At 43.6% G+C, this 23,759-nt stretch overlaps 1 protein-coding gene across 7 annotated transcripts in view; it reads left to right on the forward strand.

Annotated features, from left to right (window-relative positions):
* Positions 1-23,759, forward strand: part of MAN2A1 (mannosidase alpha class 2A member 1) — a 126,585-nt gene that overhangs the window by 11,637 nt on the left and 91,189 nt on the right. For 2 of the 7 annotated variants that reach the window (XM_030512334.2, XM_030512335.1), the window contains one exon: positions 16,872-17,016. In XM_030512334.2, the coding sequence (XP_030368194.1) occupies positions 16,872-17,016 (145 nt within the window). Of the gene's footprint in view, positions 1-202; positions 545-689; positions 1,327-1,441; positions 2,192-15,969; positions 16,002-16,870; positions 17,017-23,759 lie in introns of those variants that run through there. The other 5 variants (XM_030512336.1, XM_030512337.1, XM_030512339.1 and 2 more) reach the window with 5 other exon arrangements.

A 23,759-nucleotide genomic window follows, 5' to 3' on the forward strand; every position in this document is an offset into this window, starting at 1 on the left:
TTGATGACAAATAAACTGGAAATAGTGGATGGCCTTGATTTAAGTAGGTTTTACATTTAGAGATATGTCTATAGCTGGGTCTTGATGGGGAGATATAGAATGTTCAAGAACTAATAATTTAAAAAAAAATCTCTGGTACCCTGTTCCCTTTTGAATGCCATTTTTGTATTTGAGCATTCTTGTGTGTCTGCGGTTCGTATAGGCACTTTGGTCAGAAAGGAGGAACATATACTATGCTGACTGGTTGGCATGAACTGGAGAGGTTGAAGTTTTTTAAGTCGAACGCTTCAAGTTGAATTTATTTTGTGTTCTGGTGATGCTTGTGAGTTTATGGACTCTTATATATTCAGTTTTAATGGAGTGTTTCAAGAGCACTGAGAATATGGTATGAAGTTTGTGATCTGTACTGTTTTGGGGAGTCTTGTGGGAGTACTATAAATATTCATAGTACTCTGAAGCAAAGATTAGATTTTGAAGTCCAGCTTTCTCATTCTAGAAATGCAAGTATTTCTGTTGCAGGAGAAAGACAGTGGACTCAAGTTGAGTAAGTACACATACTGAAACAATTGTAACCTCTGATGTATCATTCATAATGCCTTTAGCTCTTCAGGGGTAGGCACCACCTTAACACATTTTAAAGAGAAAGTAGGCCTTTTTTTTTTTTTTTTCTTTTAAAGGCAATATCTGACCATGTTTCTAATATGCATTAAGACTTCTGTGCTAGAAAGTTAAAGCATGTGAACCTATGATTACATGTTTTCAAATTATTGGATTGTTAGCAGGCATTCTTTGTATGGTCTGGTACCATATTAGATTATGTGCTTTTTTAGGTGCATTAGAAATATTAAAGTAAATGTGAATTGTGAATTTTGGGGTAATGTGTTGGCTTAAATTCTTGGGCATGTTAACCTGTTAGGAATGGAAAGTAAAACATGATTGCTTAAAGTGTTCTCATGTTTAGCTTCACATTTGCAGAATGTCAGAACATATGTCTACCTACCTAATGGTAGGCTGTAGTAGCTAAACTGCTTTTGGACAATTTTCTTTTACGAGCATATGCATGTGCCTAAAGGTAACAAATATAGCAGGGAGTATTCTTAATACTATTCCCCTAATCACACTTTCTTTCGTTGCCTTGCTATAGGGAGGGAAGGCGGGCGGCTTTAATGCTTTTCATGTCATTGCGTCAGTACTTTGTACTCAGAAGGTTACCCACCATCATCATTAAATCACTTTAATACTGCTTCTGCATACAGTTTCTCATCCCTCAAGTCTGACCTGCATTTCAGTTACGGAATCTAAGATGTTGACTTCAGTGGAATTCCTGTAATACCACATTACCAAGCTGATCTAAGTTACTGTATTTGAATACAGTTTTACTATTTAATACTTCGCCAAGCCTGATAAGTTAGCTGAGCTTGCAGAATACATTTTCTTCTAGGTTTTTTTTATGGAGAGTAAGAAATTGAGTAGATTATTCAAAGCATTGTTTTTTAAAATTATATTTTAAATTCCAGAACAGCTTATAAATGTTAATTATGTGCTGTTCATAAATGTTAACTTAAACCCACAGATATGGACCTTACGTTTTCCATGTTTGTCTTTTAAGTGGATGTATGAGTATGAAATGAGACTAGAAAGAAATAAGAGCTAATATAGTTGAGACAGTGTTTGGATAAAAATCGCTTTAGAGATTTTTAAGAGGCTTCACTGAATAAATTGTGGGAATTCATTATAGTCTTTTTAGTCAGAAATATTACCAGGACTTTTTATTCAGAGAGATGTATATATTTTTTTTTTTTCATAAACTGAAAAAAACAAGTTATTAATAACATAAGACCCAAAAGATACTTGGATAGAATAGCTAAAGGATGTTTTTCATCAAGAAATTGTATACTTTGTTATTGGCAGTGTTTGTAAGTAGGTAGGGAACTGTAATAGAGCTGGCTGCTGAAAAGAACACTGAATTGAGAATTGATATAATTCAAATTAAATAGAAGACTAATGTGTACATTTTTCAAAAGATGAATGTGGAGCTAGGTAATAAAACCAACAAAATGAAGAACTCTGGATTAAATATGGTTATGACCTGATGCTTTTTTTAGGTCAGTAGTTCAAGAAGTAACTGGAATTTGTGCTCGAAGATAGAATTCTGAACAGCCATCATGCTGAGATGGAAGGTCTTTTAACTAATACAGTGAGATACCTCCTCTCTTGTCCCTTTCAACTACTGAAGCATCTAACATTGTTCTTAGTAATGTTGCTCCTTTTAAAATGGTGCATGAATCACTCTTTAAAAAGGTGGCCTGACGAAGCACAAACTATGGCTTAGGGTTCACTGGGGTAAATATTGTGATGTTTGCCCAAGAGTTGCATTACTTTAGCAGTTTGAATCCCTCGGTAGAGAGAAAGAATGATCCTGTATAGAGAAAAAGACAACCGATAAGTTTTCAAATGTTTTAATTGAACAGCTTGTAACAACATGATTGTCTTCTGAAGCAGCCATAATGAAGACAGGCAGCACCCTTTTTGAATTTCTGTGTCGTCTGTTTTTACAAAGTCCTTGCTTATAGTATTTTATCCTTAGAAATAAAATAAAAAATACTGGGAAATACTTATATTTAACCTTTTGCTAGTTCCAGTAGAAGGTTTTTTTTCTTTTCTTGTTTTTTTTTTTTTTTTTTTTTTTTCTTTTTTTTTTCCTTTTGTTTTTCCCTTTTTTTTTTTTTTTTTTCTTTTTTGGTGTTGTTTTTTTGTTTTGTTTTTGGTTTTTTTGTTTTTTCTTTTCCTAACAGCTTCTGATTAACATTCAAATCACAGGGTGTTTGAATGGTTGAGTTTGGGAGGGACCTCTGAAGGTCATCTGGTCTTACCCCTAACTCCTTGCTTAAGAAGGGCCACTTACAGACAGTTGCCCAGGACCTTTCCCAGAAGGCTTTTGATGGAGGACGGAGATTGTACAACCTCTCTGGGCAACTTGTGCCAGTGCTCAGTCCCTCTCACAGGGACAGTGTTTCCTGATGTTCAGCAGGAACTTCTCATGTTAAAACACAGGAAGTTTTTTCCCATTGCCTCTTGTCTTGTCATTGGGCACCACCGAAAAGAACACAGCTCCTCCTTCTCTGCACTCTTCCTTCAGGTATTTGTACACATGGATAAGATCCCTGAAAGCCTTCTTTAAGGTAAGCAGTTCAAGATTTGTCAGCCTTTCCTCATGTGAGAGCTGCTTCAGTCACTTCATCATTTTAGTGGCCCTTTGCTGGACTCTGTCCAGTGTGTCCATATCTGTTGTACTGGGGAGCTTGAAGCTGGCCACAGAACTGCAGGCGTGGCCTCAACAGTGTTGAGTAAAGGGGAAGAGTCACCTCTTTGATTTGCTGGTAGCACTTCTCCTTAATGCAGCCCAGGATGCGAGTGGCCTTTTTTGCTGCAAGGGCACATTGTTGTGTGTTGTCATGTTCAATTTGGTGTCCACCAGGATTCCAAGGTCCTGTTCTGCCAAGATGCTTCCCAGCTGGGCAGGACCCAGCATGTCCTGGTGCCCGGGGCTGTTCCTCCCTAGCTGCAGGACTTTACTCTTCCTCTTGTTGAACTACATGAGGTTCCTCTGGGCTTCTTTCTCCAAACTGTCCAGGTCCCACTGGATGACAGCACGACCCTCTGGTGTATCAGCCCCTCTTCCCACTTTGGTGTCATCTGTAGACTTGCTGACGGTGCGCTTTGCCAATCATCCAGATCATTGATGAAGATGTTAGACAGCAGTGAACCCTGAGCACACCACTGATTTCCGGCCTCCAGCTAGACTTCATGCCACTGATCACCACCCTCTGGGTCTGGCTGTTCAGCTGTTTTTGGTCTATCTTACTGTCTACTCAGTGCTGAAGGCCTTACAGAGATCATGGTAGACAATATCTATTGCTCTCCACTCATCTACCAGGCCAGTCATTTCATTGCAGAAATTTCTCAAGTTGGTCAAGCATGTGCCCTTGGTGAATCCGTGCTAACTACTCCTGATGACTTTCATGTGCTTGGAAATGGTTTCCAGGATAAGCTGCTCCATCACCTTTCTAGGGATGAAGGCGAAGCTGACCAGGTGTAGTTTCCTGGGTCCTCCTCCTTCTTGCCATTCTTGAAGGTAGGAATTTCATTGCTTTCGTCCAGTCCTTGAGCATTTTGCCTCATCACCATGATTGTTCAAAGATTCTTGAGAGTGGCCTTGGGGTGACATCTGCCAGCTCCCTCAGTACTTGTGGGTGCATCCCATCAGGGCCCACGGCCTTATGAATGTCCAGTTTGTTTAAGTATTCTCTGACCTGACCCTTTTCCACCAAGGGCGCATCATCTTTGCCCCAGATGTTTTTCTCTGGGACCTGGGATTCCTGAAGGCCAATCTTGCTAGTAAAGACTGAGGCAAAGGAGGCATTAAGTACCTCAGCCTTTTCCTTAGCCTTTGTCACTGTGTTTCCCTCTGCATCCAAAATAGTATGGAGATTGTCCTTACCTCCCCTTGCTAATATATTTGTAGAAATAGTTTTTGTCTTTCACAATCTGCCAGCAGCCAGATTAAGTTCCAGTCAGGCTTTGGCCCATCTGATTTTCTCCCTGCATAACCTCATGACATCCTGTAGTACTCCTGAGTTGCCTGTCCTTCTTCCAAAGGTCACAAACTCTCCTGTTTCTCCTGAGTTCCAGCCAAAGCTCTCTGTTCAGCCAGGCCAGTAGTCTTTGCTGCTGGCTCATCTTTGAGCACATGGGGATGACCTGCTCTTGCACCTCCAAGATTTCCTTCTTGAAGAATGTCCATCCTTCCTGGACTCCTTTGACCTTAAGGGCTGCCTCCCAAGGGACTCTGTCAACCAGTCTCCTAACCAGACCAGGGTCTGCCCTTTGGAAGTCCAAGGTAGCAGTTCTGCTGAGCCCCCACCTTCAACAAGAATTGAAAACTCTTATCATTTTGTGATTGCTATGCCCAAGACTACTGTCAACCATCACATCACCCAGAAGTCTTTCTGTGTTCAAAAACAATAGGTCCACTGAGACATCTTCCTGAATTGGTTCACTTACCAGGTGTGTACGGATGTTCTACACATTCCAGGAACCTCTTAGACTGTTTCCTCTCTGTTGTATTGTATGTCCAGCAGATATCTGGTAAGTTGAAGTCCTCCATGAGAACAAGGGCTAGTGATTGTGAGACTTCTCTCAGCTGCTTATAGAATATTTTGTCTGCCTCTTCATCATGGTTGGGTGGTCTGTAAGACTCCCACCATATCTGACTTTCCCATGACTTACCCATGACCACACGATCCTTTTATCACCATTGTCAAGCTTTGGACAGTAAAAGCACTCCCTAACATACAGGGCTACCCCACTGCCTCTCCTCCCTTCCTGATCCCTTCTGAAGAGTTTGTAGACATCTGTTGAAGCACTCCAGTTGTGTGAGTCATCCCACCATGTTTCTGCATGTTGCAATTACATCACAGTTTTCCAGCTGCACAGTTGCTTCCAACTCCTCTTCCGGTTTGTGGAGCATGCTGCCATGTTATTGGTGTAGATGCACTTCAGTTGGGCTATTGATCCCATCAACTTTTTTGGGGAGAACTGTCACCAAAAGTCAGGAGAATAAAACTCCTTAACACCAATGTACCATTAAGAAGCAGGCACTTCTTTACTGCTGTGCTGAATGCTAGGTGGAATTTCCACAGATCAAGCACACCCAATGCCAATTTCATCATTACATTTATACACAAAAATTACAAGATAGTACACTGCCAGTTAAAATGATTAGTTAATGATTTACATACAATTATAATATCTGCAGTGTCATTCTGTTCTGCTGCTATGCCTGCACAGGTGAAGGGTCTTCACTTGGGCAAGGGTCTTATCAATCTGTGGGCCTATTTTTTAGTACTTGTCGTGGTTTGAGCCCAGCCGGTAACTTGGAACCACACAGCCGCTCGCTCACTCCCCCACTTCTTCCTCCCCCCGCTCCCGGAGGGATGGGGAGGAAAATCAGAAGAATGTAACTCCCACGGGTTGAGATAAGAGCAGTCCCGCAACTAAGGTATAATACAAAACCACTACTGCTACCACCAATGCTAATAATGATTAGTGAAATAACAAGGGGAGAGGATACAATTGCTCACCACCCGCGGACCGACACCCAGCCTGACCCGAGCAGTGATCTGGGCCTTCCGGGTAACTCCCCCTGGTGTATATACTGGGCATGACGTGCTGTGGTATGGAATACCCCTTTGGCTAGTTTGGGTCAGGTGTCCTGTCTCTGTTTCCTCCCGGGTTCCCCTCCTCCCTGGCAAAGCATGAGACTGAGAAAGTCCTTGGTCGGAATAAACATTACTTAGGAACAGCTAAAAACATCGGTGTTATCAGCGTTGTTCCCAGGCTGAAAGTTAAAAAACACGGCACTGCACCAGCTACTAAGAAGGAGAAAAATGACTGCTATAGCTGAACCCAGGACAGTATTTGGTATGGTATGGACCCTTATTCCATACCATTCACGTCATGCTCAGATCCCACATCTCTCAACACACCATCGCCCCTGTCCCATATATACACATATGTATACACCCACACCCACACACAGAGTAAGATATCATTCCCTAGTCCATGGTCCAATCCCTGTAAAATTGCTGAACTCATCCAGTCCATGATGTCAGGCTCCATCTCTTGCAATAGTCTTTCAGGGCAGGAGGGACGGTATGTAGTGTTGGATTGTTGCCTGCTGATAATACTGCCAAACTCGTCACTGCTGAGCTTGTCTGGTTTCCTCAAAATTCATTCTTCATTGGGGTGATGATTGGAGGGAAGTCAGGGTCAATTGCTGGTGACCTGAAGATATCTAGCTGGTGGGCTATAAAAGTGTTATAGAGCAGGCAATAGCATACAGTGGAGTTCATTGGCTGTTTTCCCAAAAATTAAATCCCCTTGAGGTACACATCGGGCTTCCCCATCTTCCCGCATTACCCACCAAGTATATCCAGGTCCCTGAGCAAAAACAACCCCACGAGTGGGTTTGCCTTTACCTGAAGCAGGAATAACCCAGACTGTCTTCCCCAACAAGTTCTTTATGTGCATCACAGGAACTTTATCCCCCTCTACAGTACGTAAAAGTTCTGATTGGGCTGGGCCAGCCCTGTTGGCAGATCCCCTACTGTTGACCAACCAGGTGGCTTTTGGTAAATGTGTATCCCAGTGTTTGAAAGTCCCACCACCCATTGCTCTCAGTGTAGTTTTTAACAGCCCATTGTACCATTCAGTTTTCCCAGAGGCTGGTGCATGGTAGGGGATGTGATATACCCACTCAATGCCATGCTCTTTGGCCCAAGTGTCTATGAGGTTGTTCCCGAAATGAGTCCCATTGTCTGACTCCATTCTCTCTGGGGTGCCGTGTCACCACAAGACTTGTTTCTCAAGGCCCAGGATAGTGTTCTGGGCAGTGGCGTGGGGCACAGCGTATGTTTCCAGCCAGCCCGTGGTTGCTTCCACCATGGTAGGCACATAGCGCTTGCCTCGGCGGGTCGGTGGGAGTGTAATATAGTCAATCTGCCAGGCCTCCCCATACTTGTACTTCAGCCATCGTCCTCCATAGCAGAGAGGCTTTAACCATTTGGCTTGCTTAATTGCAGCACATGTTTCACATTCGTGAATAACCTGGGCAATAGTGTCCATCGTTAAGTCCACCCCTCGATCACGAGCCCATCTATATGTTGCATCTCTGCCTTGATGGCCCGAGGTGTCATGGGCCCACCGGGCTAAAAATAATTCACCCTTATGTTGCCAATCTAAGTCCATCTGAGCCACTTCAATCTTAGCAGCTTTATCCACTTGCTGGTTATTCTGGTGTTCCTCAGTGGCCCGACTCTTGGGTACATGAGCATCTACGTGGCGTACCTTCACCGCCAGGTTCTGCACCCGAGCAGCGATATCTTGCCACAATGCAGCAGCCCAGATGAGTTTACTTCTGCGTTGCCAGTTGCCAGTTGCTCTGCTTCCATTGCTGCAACCACCCCCACAGGGCATTTGCCACCATCCATGAGTCAGTGTAGAGATAAAGTACTGGCCATTTTTCTCGTTCTGCAATGTCCAAGGCCAGCTGGATGGCTTTCACCTCTGCAAACTGACTCGATTCACCCTCTCCTTCAGCAGTTTCTGCAACTTGTTGCAGGGGACTCCACGCAGCTGCCTTCCATCTCCGATGCTTTCCCACAATATGTCAGGACCCATCAGTAAACAAGGCATATTGCTTTTCACTCTCTGACAGTTCATTATATGGTGGGGCCTCTTCAGCACGCATCACCTCCTCTTCTGGTGACATCCCAAAATCTTTGCCCTCTGGCCAGTCCATGATGACTTCTAGAATTCCTGGACGACTGGGATTTCCTATTCGAGCTCGTTGTGTAATTAGCGCGGCCCACTTATTCCATGTAGCATCGGTTGCATGATGTGTAGAGGAGACCCTGCCTTTGAACATCCAGCCCAGCACAGGCAACCGGGGTGCCAGGAGGAGCTGCGCTTCAGTTCCGATCACTTCTGAGGCAGCTCGAACCCGTTCATAGGCTGCCAGTATCTCTTTTTCAGTGGGAGTCTAGCTGGCCTCGGATCCTTTATATCCCCAACTCCAAAAGCCAAGGGGTCGACCTCGAGTCTCCCTTGGAGCTTTCTGCCAGAGGCTCCAGGTAGGACCATTCTCCCCAGCTGTGGTATAGAGCACATTTTTCACATCTGGCCCGGCCCGGACTAGTCCAAGGACTAGTGCATGAACTATTTCTCGTTTAATTTGTTCAAAGGCTTGTTGTTGCTCAGGGCCCCATTTGAAATCATTCACGTGGTAGAGCGGGCTTACAATCAGACTGTAATTTGGGATGTGCATTCTCCAGAACCCCACAACACCTAAGAAAGCTTGTGTTTCTTTCTTGTTAGTTGGGAGAGACATTGCTGTTATCTTGTTGATCACATCTGTGGGGATCTGGTGACGTCCATCTTGCCATTTTATTCCCAAAAACTGAATCTCCTGTGCAGGTCCCTTGACCTTATTCCGTTTTATGGCAAAACCGGCCTTCAGCAGGATTTGGATTATCTTCCTCCCTTTCTCAAAAACTTCTTCCCCTGTATCGCCCCACACGATGATGTCCTCAATGTATTGCAGGTGTTCTGGAGCTTGCCCCTGTTCCAATGCAGTCTAGATCAATCCATGGCAGATGGTAGGGCTGTGTTTCCACCCCTGGGGCAGTCGGTTCCAAGTGTACTGGACGCCCCTCCAAGTGAAAGCAAACAGTGGCCTGCATTCTGCTGCCAAAGGGATTGAGAAAAATGCATTGGCAGTATCAATTGTGGCATACCACTTGGCTGCCTTTGACTCCAGTTCATATTGAAGTTCTAGCATATCCGGTACGGCAGCACTCAATGGTGGTGTGACTTCGTTCAGGCCACGATAGTCTACTGTTAATCTCCACTCTCCATTAGACTTTTGCACTGGCCATATGGGGCTATTAAAGGGTGAGCGGGTCCTGCTGATCACTCCTTGGCTCTTCAGTCTACGGATCAGCTTATGGATGGGAATCAAGGAGTCTCGGTTGATGCGATATTGCCGCCGGTGCACTGTCGTGGTCGCAATTGGCACTTGTTGTTCTTCGACCTTCAGCAACCCCACAACAGAAGGATCCTCTGAGAGACCAGGCAAGGTGGACAGCTGCTTAATTTCCTCTGTTTCCAAGGCAGCGATACCAAAAGCCCATCTATACCCTTTTGGGTCTTTGAAGTACCCTCTCCTGAGATAGTCTATGCCAAGGATGCATGGAGCCCCTGGACCAGTCACAATGGGGTGCTTTTGCCACTTCCTCCCAGTCAGGCTGATTTCAGCTTCCAGCATAGTTAACGCTTGGGCTCCTCCTGTCACTCCAGAAATATAAATGGGTTTCACCCCTTGATACCTTGATGGCATCAGAGTACACTGTGCACCGGTATCTACTAGAGCCTTATACTTCTCTGGGGCTGATGTGCCAGGCCATCTGATCCACACAGTCCAGTAAACCCGATTATCCCTCTCCTCCACCTGGCTGGAGGCAGGGCCCCTCTAATAGTGATCATAAAATTCTCCACTTCTGTCTTGTAGAAAGGGATCAGTATTCCTTATCACAGGAGCTGGAGTAAAATCAGCTCTTCCACTCCATCTGGGAAACTGCTCACCAGAGACTGGAGCAGCAGCTTTCCTGGGAGGATCATCCTTGACCATTGTTCTCCTCTTCAGTTCACGCACCCGTTGCTCCAGAACTGAGGTAGGTTTTCCATCCCACTTTCTCATGTCTTCTCCGTGATCCCGCAGGTAAAACCATAGGGTGGCCCGTGGCGTGTACCTCCTGTATTTTCTTTCTCGAGCAGTAGGGCGCCTTCTGTTAATAGCTGAGACATGGGTTGGTACGCGTGGGGAGCTGGATAGATCGGATAAATCGTCTCTCAATTGTTTGAACTCCTGGGACAGTTTTTCCACAGCTGAAATGATGGAAGGGGTGAGATTGTCTTCGAACTCTCGGAGTTGACGAATCAGGTAATCCTCTGTTGGTGATACTCTGTCATTCCAGGTCATTGATGCCAATGTGTGGGCGTATGATGATGGTGCACTCCGTGTAAGTTTCCGCCACATGGATCGTGTACATTCAACTTCATCTGGATGTACGGATGTGTTCCTGGCATCTGGCCTACGATAGATCATCTCTATAATGGCTGATTCCCTCAGGGACTGGATGCCTTTCTCTATCGTGGTCCAGTTGGCTGAGCGACTCGTAATATCGTCTTTGTAGGGAAACCTTTCCTTCACAGCTGCCAGGAGCCGCCTCCAAAGACTGAGGGCTCGCTTCTCTCTTGCAATCGCTTTGTCAATTCCTCCTTCCCTAGAAAGTGATCCCAGCTTGGCTGCCCTACCTTCTAGTTTGCGACCGTCGGCCCCATTGTCCCAGCATCAGAGCAACCAGGTGACAATGTGCTCCCCTGGAAGACGGGTGAAATCTTTTCGCATATTCCGCAGCTCGGTTGAGGTCTGGGGTCGAGAAGTGACCTCTTCTTCTTCTTCCTCTTCCTCTGACCCACGTAGTAGTAACTCTTGTTCAGATGCTGTTGCATGTAGTAATGGCATTGGGTCTTCATCTTTCTTTGCTTCGCGGGTTGCTCTTTGTGCCTCTCATTTGCTTTTGCTTACAGGGGCAACAGTCATTGTCACAAACTGGCCATTTGGTTTAGCCACAAACTGGCCATTTGGTTTAGCTGCAGTGTTTGTCACTGTGGTTGGAGTGGCTGCAGTGTCTGCCACTAGGATTGGAGTGGTTGCAATGTCTATTGCTGGGGTTGGTGCAGCTGTTGTGCTTGGGAGTTGAGTAACACCAACAGCTGCATTGTCTGTTGCTGTCGGGGTTTGAGTAGCTACTGTACTTGTCACTGGGGTTGGTGTAGCTACGGTGCTTGTAGTAGCTATATTGTCTGTTGCTGTCGGGGTTTGAGTAGCTACTGTGCTTGTCACTGGGGTTGGTGTAGCTGCTGTATTTGAAGTTGGAGTAGTTGCGTTGTCTGTTGTGGTCAGGGTTTGAGTAGCTGTTGTGCTTCTCACTTGATGTAGCTGCTGTACTTGGAGTAGCTTTGTTGTCTGTTGTGGTCAGGGTTTGAGTAGCTGCTGTGGTTGTAGTTGGCATAGCTGTGTTGTCTGTTGCTTTGCCATCAGATCCAGAGGCATTTTTTTCCCTTTGAAGGTGCTGGATAGTGTTGAGCAGGGCTCTGTAGGCATAGGCCAAGCCCCAGCACGTTGCAGCGAGTTGTCCCTCTCTGGTATAAACAGAACAACAGCACACCTCGTTTAAGTGTTTTACTAGTTTTTCCGGATGTTGCACTTGTTCAGTGGTGAAGTTCCAAAGCACTGGAGGGGCCCACTGGCCTAGATACTTGCCCATACTATGCCACACACTCTGCCACTCATGACTGTCCAGCCTCAGGGAAAATCTCTTGGTGGTCCTCCTATATCGTCGTCTAACCCTAGACCAGATTCGAACCTGATACTGCTGAATTTTTGAGATTAAACGAAATAGGATGTTCCTAGGACGGGATGGCCGTGGGTAAAACACACTCCGTATGTTTGCTAACATGCTGATCCCCAGCACAATCAGCAGGCAGGTTTCAAGGGTATTCAAAGGCCATCCAAAACCTTCAGAACTCTCAATTGCCGTTGCAAATAGGCTGGTGGGGGAGCGGGGGGTGAAAGAGAATGCTTCCTTCGTAAGTTGACCCCCCGAGGAGAAAAAAAAAGATATGCAATTGCTAAAATATTTCATTATATACCTCCCAATGTATAGAGGTGATGGCCATGCTGGAAGCACAAACCAGACCAGTTTCATGATCAATGAGTCTATTGTATTACAAGTCATTACCATGAAGTACAGTGAAACAAGAACCTTAGCCCAGGCCCCCCAGCCGATAAACGCTAAAACAGCAAATACTGTCTGTAAGTAAGGTACAACATGCTGAAACTCTGAGATCAAGCGCAACAAGTCTGAGAGCCAAATAATCACCATTGTGACGAGTAGTAACAATGAATGCTTGTCACAAATATGATTAGACACACTCTGGTCAGATCTGTCGTTATCTCAACCCTTTGTGCCCCACGTTGGACGCCAAAAAGAACTGTTGTGGTTTGAGCCCAGCCGGTAACTCAGAACCACACAGCCGCTCGCTCACTCCCCCACTTCTTTCTCCCCCCACTCCCGGAGGGATGGGGAGGAGAATCGGAAGAATGTAACTCCCACGGGTTGAGATAAGAGCAGGAGAGGATACAATTGCTCATCACCTGCCGACCGATACCCAGCCTGATCCGAGCAGTGATCTGCACCTTCCGGGTAACTCCCCCTGGTGTATATACTGGGCATGACGTGCTGTGGTATGGAATACCCCTTTGGCTAGTTTGGGTCAGGTGTCCTGTCTCTGTTTCCTCCCGGGTTCCCCTCCTCCCTGGCAAAGCATGAGACTGAGAAAGTCCTTGGTTAGAATAAACATTACTTAGGAACAGCTAAAAACATCGGTGTTATCAGCGTTGTTCCCAGGCTGAAAGTTAAAAAACACGGCACTGCACCAGCTACTAAGAAGGAGAAAAATGACTGCTATAGCTGAACCCAGGACAGTACTGTAATGAAGGCAGTTTACTGCAGGTCACCTTAAAAATAGGTTTTGTTGCCAAGTTGGCCGGCTAGATTTCTATCTTGCCAGGTTGTCAAATAACTCCTATATACAATAGACCCTAGGTGCTTTGGTTGTGCTCTAGAAAGTAAGGACTAAGGCTAGCATGTCACAGAGAACAGGGAGTTCAAGCAACACAGCATCTAATTTCAAGTAACACAGCAACCCGTGCTAACATAGAGGCTAACTTCTTAAATCAAGACGTTCCTATAGGTAACTGTTTCACAATCAAACACAAGATATAGTAAGATTCAGTAAAACTTAATATAATCTTCAACAGAACCCCTAATTTTCCCACATGACCATTCTTAGATGCTTCTGTGGTTTCTAACACATCAATAACCCTTTGCTGCTGCATGGATCTTCATCCCCTACTTCCATTGAGTTGGCAGACTGAAGGACCTTGCCAGCACACCATTAGTCAAATATTGGCATGCTGCCCTCAGCTTACCTCTAGGAAGCCTAGTTTTATCCCTTTTCCCCCTTGAAATCCACAGGCACAGCAGCTGCTGTTTCACATACAGGCCAACTCTCCCTCCTTGTCTTCCTGGCCTGTCTTTCCTCAAGACCTTGTATCCCTCCATTGCAACTGTACAGTCATTAGACTTATCCCATCATGTCTTCATGATACTAACAAGATCATAGGCTTTCAACTGCACACAGATCTCCAACTCATCATGTTTATTCCCCATGGTATGTGCATTAGTGTTCTTCAGAGAGGCGCAGATTCCCGGAAGAGGTTTTGGGGATTTCTCTTTAATTGTGCCTTGTTGGCACTTCCTTGTTTAAATGCAAATGCTGGATGTGACCCTGAATAAGCCCTGTTTTGTTAATTTTTTTGATTACTTTTTTTTAATCCTTTGATGTGACATCACTCCTGTCCATTGCTTTGTCAAAGGGCTGCCGGTAATTCTTTTCTCCTCCCTTTATTTCTAGCTAAAAGATCTCCTTAACAGGTCAGCCATCTTGACCTGATGATATGTTTGCCCCATTTAGTCAGTTAGATCCCACCTCTCCTAAAAAGACACTGGTCCCATGGTCACAGAACCTGTTGCCAGCACCAGCTCCAAGGCCAATTACTGACTTATGCTATCAATGTCCTCCTCTCACACCCCTTCAAGTGTTACACCTGTATTTTCTATTAAGCATTATTGTCCAAAGATGGAAGCAATCGTGGCGGAGCAGTGCTGTGATGAGAAGATCTTGTACAGGCCATAGATATCTACTGTACGGACATTGTAGGCCCAGCTGAGGGTCTACTATTTCTTGGGTTACAGTGGCTTGCATTCCCATGTAACATGACTGAATCCTCTTTGTATCTTTAAGAGGAAGGCCTCTAGTGGATTGATCTTGCCTGGTTGTGAGATGCCAACCCAGCCAGGGTCAGCCCACTGCGGTCCTTTTTGGCATCTAACCTGGGACTTGAGAAGTGAGAGATAAGGACAATAATTGAGAGTGGTAGTGGGCAAAGCATGGTGTGGCCATTGTCAAAGTTAAATAATGTGGGGATTCTTTTGTTGTTGAAATCAGGGCAAGGGAGAAGAGGTGAAGTTTAATTGTTTGTGTAAAATTTCCATTTTTTCAGTGTTATATAATTTTAATTTGGGTGTGGGATTTTTTTTTTTTTTTTTTTTTTTTTTTTTGTGCATGTAAGTGGAGTGATGGAAAGGAACCGTTATGGCCTGACCACAACCACTATACCCCTGCACCATTTGGGGTAGGAGTACATAGAAAAGTTGGGAACAAAGGAGTGAAGTTGAACTGGCCTAGCAAAGGGGTGAGAAAAAGGTGTTTTAGTTTTGTCTTTGTTTCTCACTATCCAAATTTGGTGTAATTGACAATAAATTAATTTAATGTTCCCGAAGTTGGGTCTGTGTTGTCTATGATGGTACTTGGTAAGTGATCTTCCTGACTTTATCTTGATCCATGAGCTTTTGATCTTATTTCTCCCCCTGTCCTGTTGAGGAGGAGAGAGCAGCTGACTGGGGGTTTTGTAGCCAGTCAAGGACAACCCATCACAAGGCTTTTACTTCTTTAGTCATATGTTTGTTTCAGATGTCTGTATTTTTTCTGAGGTTTCCTAGCAAGGCAGAAGCCAGCTTACAACTAGAAAGTTTTAACTCTAGTGGTGTTCATGTAGTAATTGATTTCTATAGGCTATATTCTATAGGTGATCCTGCCCCTCTACTCTGCTCTCATGAGACCTCACTTGGAGTACTGCGTACAGTTCTGGTGTCCTCAACATAAAAAGGACATGGAGCTGTTGGAGTGAGTCCAGAGGAGGGCCACGAGGATGATAAGAGGGCTGGAGCACCTCCCATATGAAGACAGGCTGAGAGAGTTGGGGCTGTTCAGCCTGGAGAAGAGAAGGCTGCGTGGTGACCTCATAGCAGCCTTCCAGTATCTGAAGGGGGTCTACAAGGATGCTGGGGAGGGACTCTTCCTTAGGGACTGTAGTGGTAGGACAAGGGGTAATGGGTTCAAACTTAAACAGGGGAAGTTTAGACTAGATATAAGGAAGAAGTTCTTTACAGTGAGGGTGGTGAAGCACTGGAATAGGTTGCCCAGGGAGGTTGTGGATGCTCCATCCCTGGCGGTGTTCGAGGCCAGGTTGGACAGAGCCTTGAGCCACATGGTTTAGGGCAAGGTGTCCCTGCCCATGGCAGGGGGGTTGGAACTAGATGATCTTAAGGTCCTTTCCAACCCTTACAATTCTATGATTCTATGATTCTATGATTTCTGTGAAAGTGAAATGCTTGTTGAAGGTTTGTCAGGTCTACAGTTGTATTCTGACATGGGTTTAGAACTAAACTGAAGTTTGGTTTAAGTTCTTCAAACTGTAGTTCCACTAAAAGGCTCATCCAGATAATGGTTCATGTTCATAAAGTTTGCCTTCTTTCCTAAAAGCAGACCAGAGCATTACAAAAAAAAGGAATTAAAAAAAAAAAAGAAAGAAAAATGGGTATATAAGCCTCACATGATAAAATTGCCTTTGTAGCTATCTGGTGGTATCTAAATTTCATAGGAACTTGTTAAAGTAACTGTAAAGTTACGTCTAACCTTCTTATTTGCATTGACAGGTGAAATATGTCCTTCATTGTATAACTAGTGTACTGGTTCAACAGTAAACATATAAGGAGCTTTGTTATATCAGTTGGCTGTAGTTCTGAACATTTCCTTCAGTTTCCTTTTGTGCATTTGGCTTTTGCTTCGATCTCGCTCATGTTGTTATCTCTTCTTACTGCTTGCTTAGCTTGTCCACTTTACCCTCGCTCCATTATTTAGTGTACTGTGCTATTCTGTATAATTCTCTCCCTACCCTCCTGCCCCAGTGCCATTGTGAGCTGTCATAATTTTTATGACTTAAGGCTTTTATTCCTACCATTTATCTAATCAATTTAGTATCCTCAGAATAGGGCATGCCAAATGCTCCTCTTCCTGCCAGCTGTGTCTTGGGTGTCATAATTGTGACTTGAAACGTGCTCTCATTCGTCAGTTTTCTGTTCATTTGACACTTTATCTCTCCCTGTGCAATGAACAAGCTGATCCATTTTTGGTGAAAGCAGCTTTAGTTTGTAATAGCAGAACTGTTTTTGTGAATTTGTATTTTGCATTCCTTTTACTCTTTTTTTATTTTTTTTTAGATGTTGGATATCTATGACATTCTTCCTTTTGATAATCCAGATGGTGGCGTGTGGAAACAAGGATTCGATATCACATACAATGAAAATGAATGGGACAGTGAACCACTTCAAGTTTTTGTTGTGCCTCACTCACATAATGACCCAGGTAATATTTTAACTGTATTGATTCGGGTATCTAGAGGCTTTTGAATTAAAAATATGTTGCCATTTCTGTTAAGATTTTGGGTTTTTTGAAGTATACTATGTAATATGTTAGATTTAAGTACAGCAAGGCAGTTAAGCAGATTATAGTTCAAGTGCCATTGACTTCAAGTGACAACTGCTACGATAAAAGTTGTACATGTACTTATTTATTAACTGGAGTAGAACTTCAGTATCGATACTGGAAGGTAATAGGGATTTTCAGTGTTCATCCTGCTGGTAACCCAGTCAGTTTATTCATTGCTACATTAAATATGGCCTGTTCCTTTTTTAACTTTTTGGACTGTCACTGATATTTAACCCTCAGACTGTGCTAGAGAGATGTGCTTTTTGGAAGATGTGAAGGTTTTGGCTGAAGTGCTTTCTTTACTGTTTTGCGCACGCCTCTGCCCCCAACACACAGTAAGATAATATAAAGTCTGGATTTAAACTGAAACCTAGGTATGCTTACATAATTTACCTTCTTCCTCCCAAGTGGTGGTTTACTGTGTAATAAATAAAATGGAGAAGTGCCACTTTATTTTGAAATGACTGTAAAATATGCCAAAAAGCAGTGAATTATACTGCTATAGTATACTCCTGTATAGTACACTGACCATGAGAAGCTGGTGAAGCTGCTTGTTATTGTGGAAAACCACAACTTGAGTGACTTTAAACTTTACTGCTGTGTATCTTGCTAACAATTTAATTTGTTCTTTGAAGTACTGTGGCTCTGAGTGGAGTAAGATATGGTAGTTTGAACATAAGTGACTTATTCCATTTATCTAACATCTTTGAAGAAAACAAACTCTGGAATGTGGATTGACTGTATTGTCCAGTTATGACAGCTAAAACAACAAAATATGAGCATAATAATAATACTCAGAGGAAAAAATCACAGTACAAACTTCGATCTGCCTTTTTTTAGAACTGTCTTTAAACCTGTCTATTTATTTACTCTCTGGTTGTTCTCCTGAATCTTTCCTATAGAAGTACTCTGTACTCTGTACAGTCATTTAATGAATCTGAAACCATCCTAAAGAATATACAGAACTTATAATTCTCTTGGTTCTTATTAGAAAGAGGTATGGAGCTTACATCTCTCCCTTCTTTCTGCTGATATCCTCTCTGTAGCATTTTTCTGTCACTTTGGGTCCTTGGTCAGTGCTTAAAAAAATGCTACCAAACAGCAAATACAAATACAACCCCCCAAAAAATACAATCCCAACCACACCTAAACACCCCTAACCACAAAAGAAGCAAAAAAATAGCAGCCTCAAATAAAAAAAACCACACCACCAAAAAAACCCCTCCCCCCTGAAAAAAAACCAAATAGCCAAACTCCACCACCCTCCCGCCCCCTCCAAAAAGAGTTTTGAGTCACCAGAATTGTTAAACTTCTAAGGCAAACGAAGCATAGGTACTGCTCTACAACAAGAGGTAACCTCAGCAACCTTTTGCCGTTTAACTTCATGTTGTAAATCATGGAATTTCCTGTACTTTCCAGGTAGGAATATTCTACTTACCGAGGAAGTGTGTTTGCAATGTGTCTGTCTGTTCCTTAATTTTACATCTGAATGATGTCTGTTGGTTCACTTGATTCTATTTTGCCCTTTCCAACACTGCTCTGGCCCTCTTCCAAACATAGGGGTGTGGGCCATAATGAACTTAGCTTCAGAGATGGATTTTTACTAGTACTCAGATATCTATCTTGAGGGAGTCACTCATTAAATCTAGAGTAAGGTACTTATTCTTCCAGTTCCCTGAAAGAACTTCTCTCTGTGGCTGCACCTTCAATAATAAGGTTTGAAGAAATCTGAAGTTACAAGAGCTGTCTCTCATCTTTCTGTTGCAACATTTTTCCCATGTAGGTTATTCCCAAGAACTTGCCCAAAGTATTAATGACAGTGTCATTCACCTTTGACAGCTGAATTTCTTACTGGTGTCTAGTTTTGGTTCCTAAAGTCTTCCTCCTTAATATCTAAGTTTTTCATGTCTTTACTATAAAGTTAGATGTGTTCTTCCACCAGCAGCAACTAACATCAAGAAATCTGCATCTCCTCATGCGTACAATCTGCATATCTTCTAGCTTGTTCAGACTCTTCGGTTGATATCGAGTTCAACTGAGATACAATCCTGGTAAATGTAAACTCTTCCATCTCCGAAGGTGCTTGTGTGAGGCTGGTTATTGTTTGCTTTTACAAAAAGTGTTATAGAAATCTCCTGACTTGTTACTGCTTTGGTAAGGACATTTCTGTGGATTTTTCTACAGTATGAAACTGCATATTAATAAGAACTTGAAAGAAGGAAAATATATCTGTAACAGAGATCTGAAGTCTCTTGTATAGCTAATTGTTACATTACTCCTTTCTTGCAGACGATTAAAGGGCATGGTACAAAGGAAATGCCTTCCGGCAAAAAAGCTTAAGGCATAATGAACCTATAGTGTAACAATATATTTGAAAAATATTTACCAAGAAATGCGGTCAGTTAAGATATAACTATATTAGCTGCAGAAGCTTTAAACTCTCATTATGTTTTATTTTTGTTTCATCTGAGGCTACCCTCTCTTTAACTTTTCATGTAACCGGTTATACTAGTGAGAATCCGTAGTTCAAAAGTGAAGAAACTGCCTTGAAATAGTAGGTGTAGGGAAGGATGAGGTTTAAAGTTCCATGTTATGTTTTGGGGGATGATGTATGTGCTGATGCTCCGAAACACTTTCTGTTGTTAATTTCTGCTAAATCTGGGTTAACTGCTTCCATATTAATTTAACCAGGACCTACAAACTTAAGGTCTCTATGCCTCACCCATCAGGAGCAAATATATTTGCCTGTTATTGGGAAATCAGGTGTGAGAATGGGTCCCTTTCATGCTTTTGATCAGTGGCAGGTATAATTGTTGTTTAGTTGCTGGCAGTTGAAGATTTGAGCACTTCAACTAAGGTCCAGCTAGAATTAAGTTTGGCAAGGGATGTAAAAGATAACAGGAAAGGATTCTATAGATACGTAGCAAATAAAAGACAGGCTAGGGACAATGTAGGCCCTCTCCAGAAGCTATCAGGAGAACTGGCTACCATGGATTTGGAGAAGGCTGAGGTTCTTAATGACTTCTTTGCCTCAGTCTTCACCAGCAAATGCTCTGACCACACAACCCGAGTCTTGGAAAGCAAATGCAGGGACTGTGAGAATGAAGACCTTAGGCCCACTGTAGGAGAGGATCAGGTTCGAGACCATCTTAAGAACCTGAATGTGCACAAGTCCATGGGACCTGATGAAATCCATCCACGGGTCCTGAAGGAGCTGGCGAATGAAGTTGCTAAGCCACTGTCCATCATATTCGAAAAATCCTGGCAGTCAGGTGAAGTTCCCGATGACTGGAAGAAGGGTAATATAACCCCCATTTTCAAGAAGGGGAAGGTGGAAGACCCGGGGAACTACAGACCAGTCAGCCTCACCTCTGTGCCTGGCAAAATCTTGGAACAGTTTCTCCTGGAAAACATGCTAAGGCACATGAAAAACAACGAGGTGGTTGGTGACAGCCAACATGGCTTCACTAAGGGGAAATCCTGCCTGACCAATTTGGTGGCCTTCTATGATGGAGCCACGGAACTGATGGACAGCGGCAGAGCAATTGATGTCATCTACCTGGACTTGTGCAAAGCATTCGACACTGTCCCACGTGACATCCTTGTCTCTAAATTGGAGAGACATCAATTTGATAGATGGACCACTCGGTGGATAAAAAACTGGCTCGATGGCCGCACGCAAAGAGTTGTGGTAAATGGCTCGATGTCCAGTTGGAAACCTGTAACGAGTGGTGTCCCTCAGGGATCGGTGTTGGGACCGGTCCTGTTCAACATCTTTGTCGGTGACATGGACAGTGGGATTGAGTGCGCCCTCAGCAAGTTTGCCGATGACACCAAGCTGTGTGGTTCGGTTGATACGCTGGAGGGAAGGGATGCCATCCAGAGGGACCTTGACACGCTTGTGAGGTGGGCCGATGCCAACCTTATGAAGTTTAACCAAGCCAAGTGCAAGGTCCTACGCCTGGGTCTGGGCAACCCCAGGCACTGCTACAGGCTGGGCAGAGAAGAGATTCAGAGCAGCCCTGCAGAAAAGGACTTGGGGGTGTTGGTTGACGAGAAGCTTAACATGAGCCAGCAGTGTGCGCTCGCAGCCCAGAAAGCCAACCGTATCCTGGGCTGCATCAAAAGAAGCGTGACCAGCAGGTCGAAGGAGGTGATCCTGCCCCTCTACTCTGCTCTTGTGAGACCCCACTTGGAGTACTGCGTACAGTTCTGGTGTCCTCAACATAAAAAGGACATGGAGCTGTTGGAGCGAGTCCAGAGGAGGGCCACGAGGATGATAAGAGGGCTGGAGCACCTCCCATATGAAGACAGGCTGAGAGAGTTGGGGCTGTTCAGCCTGGAGAAGAGAAGGCTGCGTGGTGACCTCATAGCAGCCTTCCAGTATCTGAAGGGGGTCTACAAGGATGCTGGGGAGGGACTCTTCCTTAGGGACTGTAGTGGTAGGACAAGGGGTAATGGGTTCAAACTTAAACAGAGGAAGTTTAGATTAGATATAAGGAAGAAGTTCTTTACAGTGAGGGTGGTGAAGCACTGGAATGGGTTGCCCAGGGAGGTTGTGGATGCTCCATCCCTGGCGGAGTTCGAGGCCAGGTTGGACAGAGCCTTAAGCCACATGGTTTAGGGCAAGGTGTCCCTGCCCATGGCAGGGGGGTTGGAACTAGATGATCTTAAGGTCCTTTCCAACCCTTACAATTCTATGATTCTATGATTCTATGATTCAATAATATGTCTGATTTGGGGGGACACTCACCAATGCAGATTAATCTCAAGCTATGGAAAGATGTTCCATTTACAAATAGCTGCGTTGTGTGAGGTTATAGCCACTGCAGATGGCATTTCTTTCTGGAGCAGATTAATGAGCAGTCGTATAACCTGCTGTGCTGGCAAAGCTCTAACATTCCTCTCATACGCAGTTTCATGTGACTGCCTGAAGTGGATTAGGCAGCTGAGCTCCAGAAGGGAGAACTGGGCTCAGGGACATCAATACTGTCAACCAGCACAACTGGATTTGAAAGATCGTGTTCAGATATGACCCCACGGGTCGAAAGACAACTCTAGTATTTATTGCTCAGTTGGCAGTGATGATTTTGGTAATGCCTTCTCATCAAATTATTTAAGAATTGAGACTTGTGAGCTTTGTAATATATGCGTGTGTATCAGATCAGAGTATTTTATTGCTGAATGTACAACCTGCACTCGAGTGGAATTGAAAGAGGCTAAAATAGATCTTCCCTGCCCACCACTGCCCGCCCACCTCCCAATTTCGACCTGAGTAAAAATATCTGGGAAAGTACGTGTGCATGTATGTCAGGTCTAAATACTACTTTTAATGTTTCATTAATTATCTATAACATTGGTAACTTTACCTTAGTAGCACTCAAATTAACCCCTTTTTATTATTTAAGACAGTCTGCATTTCTCAGGAGGAAATCTGTATAGCCCTATGAAGTTAATTGCAGTCCTAAGGTAAAGAAGACTGAAGCATGACAGTTTGATGCTGTTGATATACCATGGAGTTTCAGCTTTGTTTTCTATTGGCCAGATCTGTATATGGTTTTCAGGTGACTTACTAGTTTTCTTGACATGTTTTGAATACAGATTATGAGGACTGTTTTCTGACCCACCAAAAAATATAAGAACAGGTTTGTATAAAGCTGTAGCAGAAAAGAAAAATGCAAGTTGAATGACATCTGATAACTTTACCTTTAAAAGTTTCAGACAGATCACTAATTAATATTTTCATGTTGCATTTCAATAGGAAAATATAAAAAAAAATCAGTCACCACTGTTTGTCTAGAACTTGTTTTCCTTTTTGTAAACAGCAACAGTATATAGTGTTTTCAAAAAAAAAAACCCCAACCCAAATTATGAAGGCTATGTAAAGACTATAAAATATGCATTGAATGGTGAACACCTAATTTTTCTGTTGTAGAGGAAGATGAGGTCTAGGAGTAGAATATGAAACTGGACAGCTCACAATGTTTTTTCGACATGCCGAATTACAGAAATCTGAGTTTTATTTCTGGCTAGCTTTTAAATATTTCTGTGGTTGCATATGACATAGTAGGTGATGTTCAGTAAGAGAGGTTTAGTTTTGGTTGTTGGGTGGTTTTCTTTTTTGTTAGTTTGTTTTTCGTTTGGGGTGGGTTTGCTTTGGTTTTTTTTCTTGTATTTGTCTTGTTTTGTTTGTTTTTTCTTTTTCTTTTTTTTAGAAAATTCATGGCAGTTTCATTAGAAATTTACAGGACCTTATAACAGTCTTCCAGTACCTAAAGGGGGGGGCTACAAGATAGGACCAAAGGGAATGGCTTAAAGATGAAAGAGGGGAAGCTTAGATTCAATAATAGAAAGAAATTCTTTACTGTGAGGGTAGTGAGACACTGGCACAGGTTGCCCAGAGCAGCTGTGGCTGCCCCACCCCTGGCAGTGTTCAAGGCCAGGTTGGACGGGACTTGGAGCAACCTGCTCTAGTGGAAGGTGTCCCTGCCCATGGCAGAGGGTTGAAACTGGGTGAGCTTTAAGGTCCCTTCCACCCAAACCATTTTATGATTCTAATTATAATTTTTGAAGTACCTCATGGTTCATGATGGATTTTGCTTTTGGTGAAATGTGCAATC

This window comes from Strigops habroptila, chromosome Z (assembly GCF_004027225.2).
Source record: "Strigops habroptila isolate Jane chromosome Z, bStrHab1.2.pri, whole genome shotgun sequence".
NCBI lineage: Eukaryota > Metazoa > Chordata > Aves > Psittaciformes > Psittacidae > Strigops > Strigops habroptila.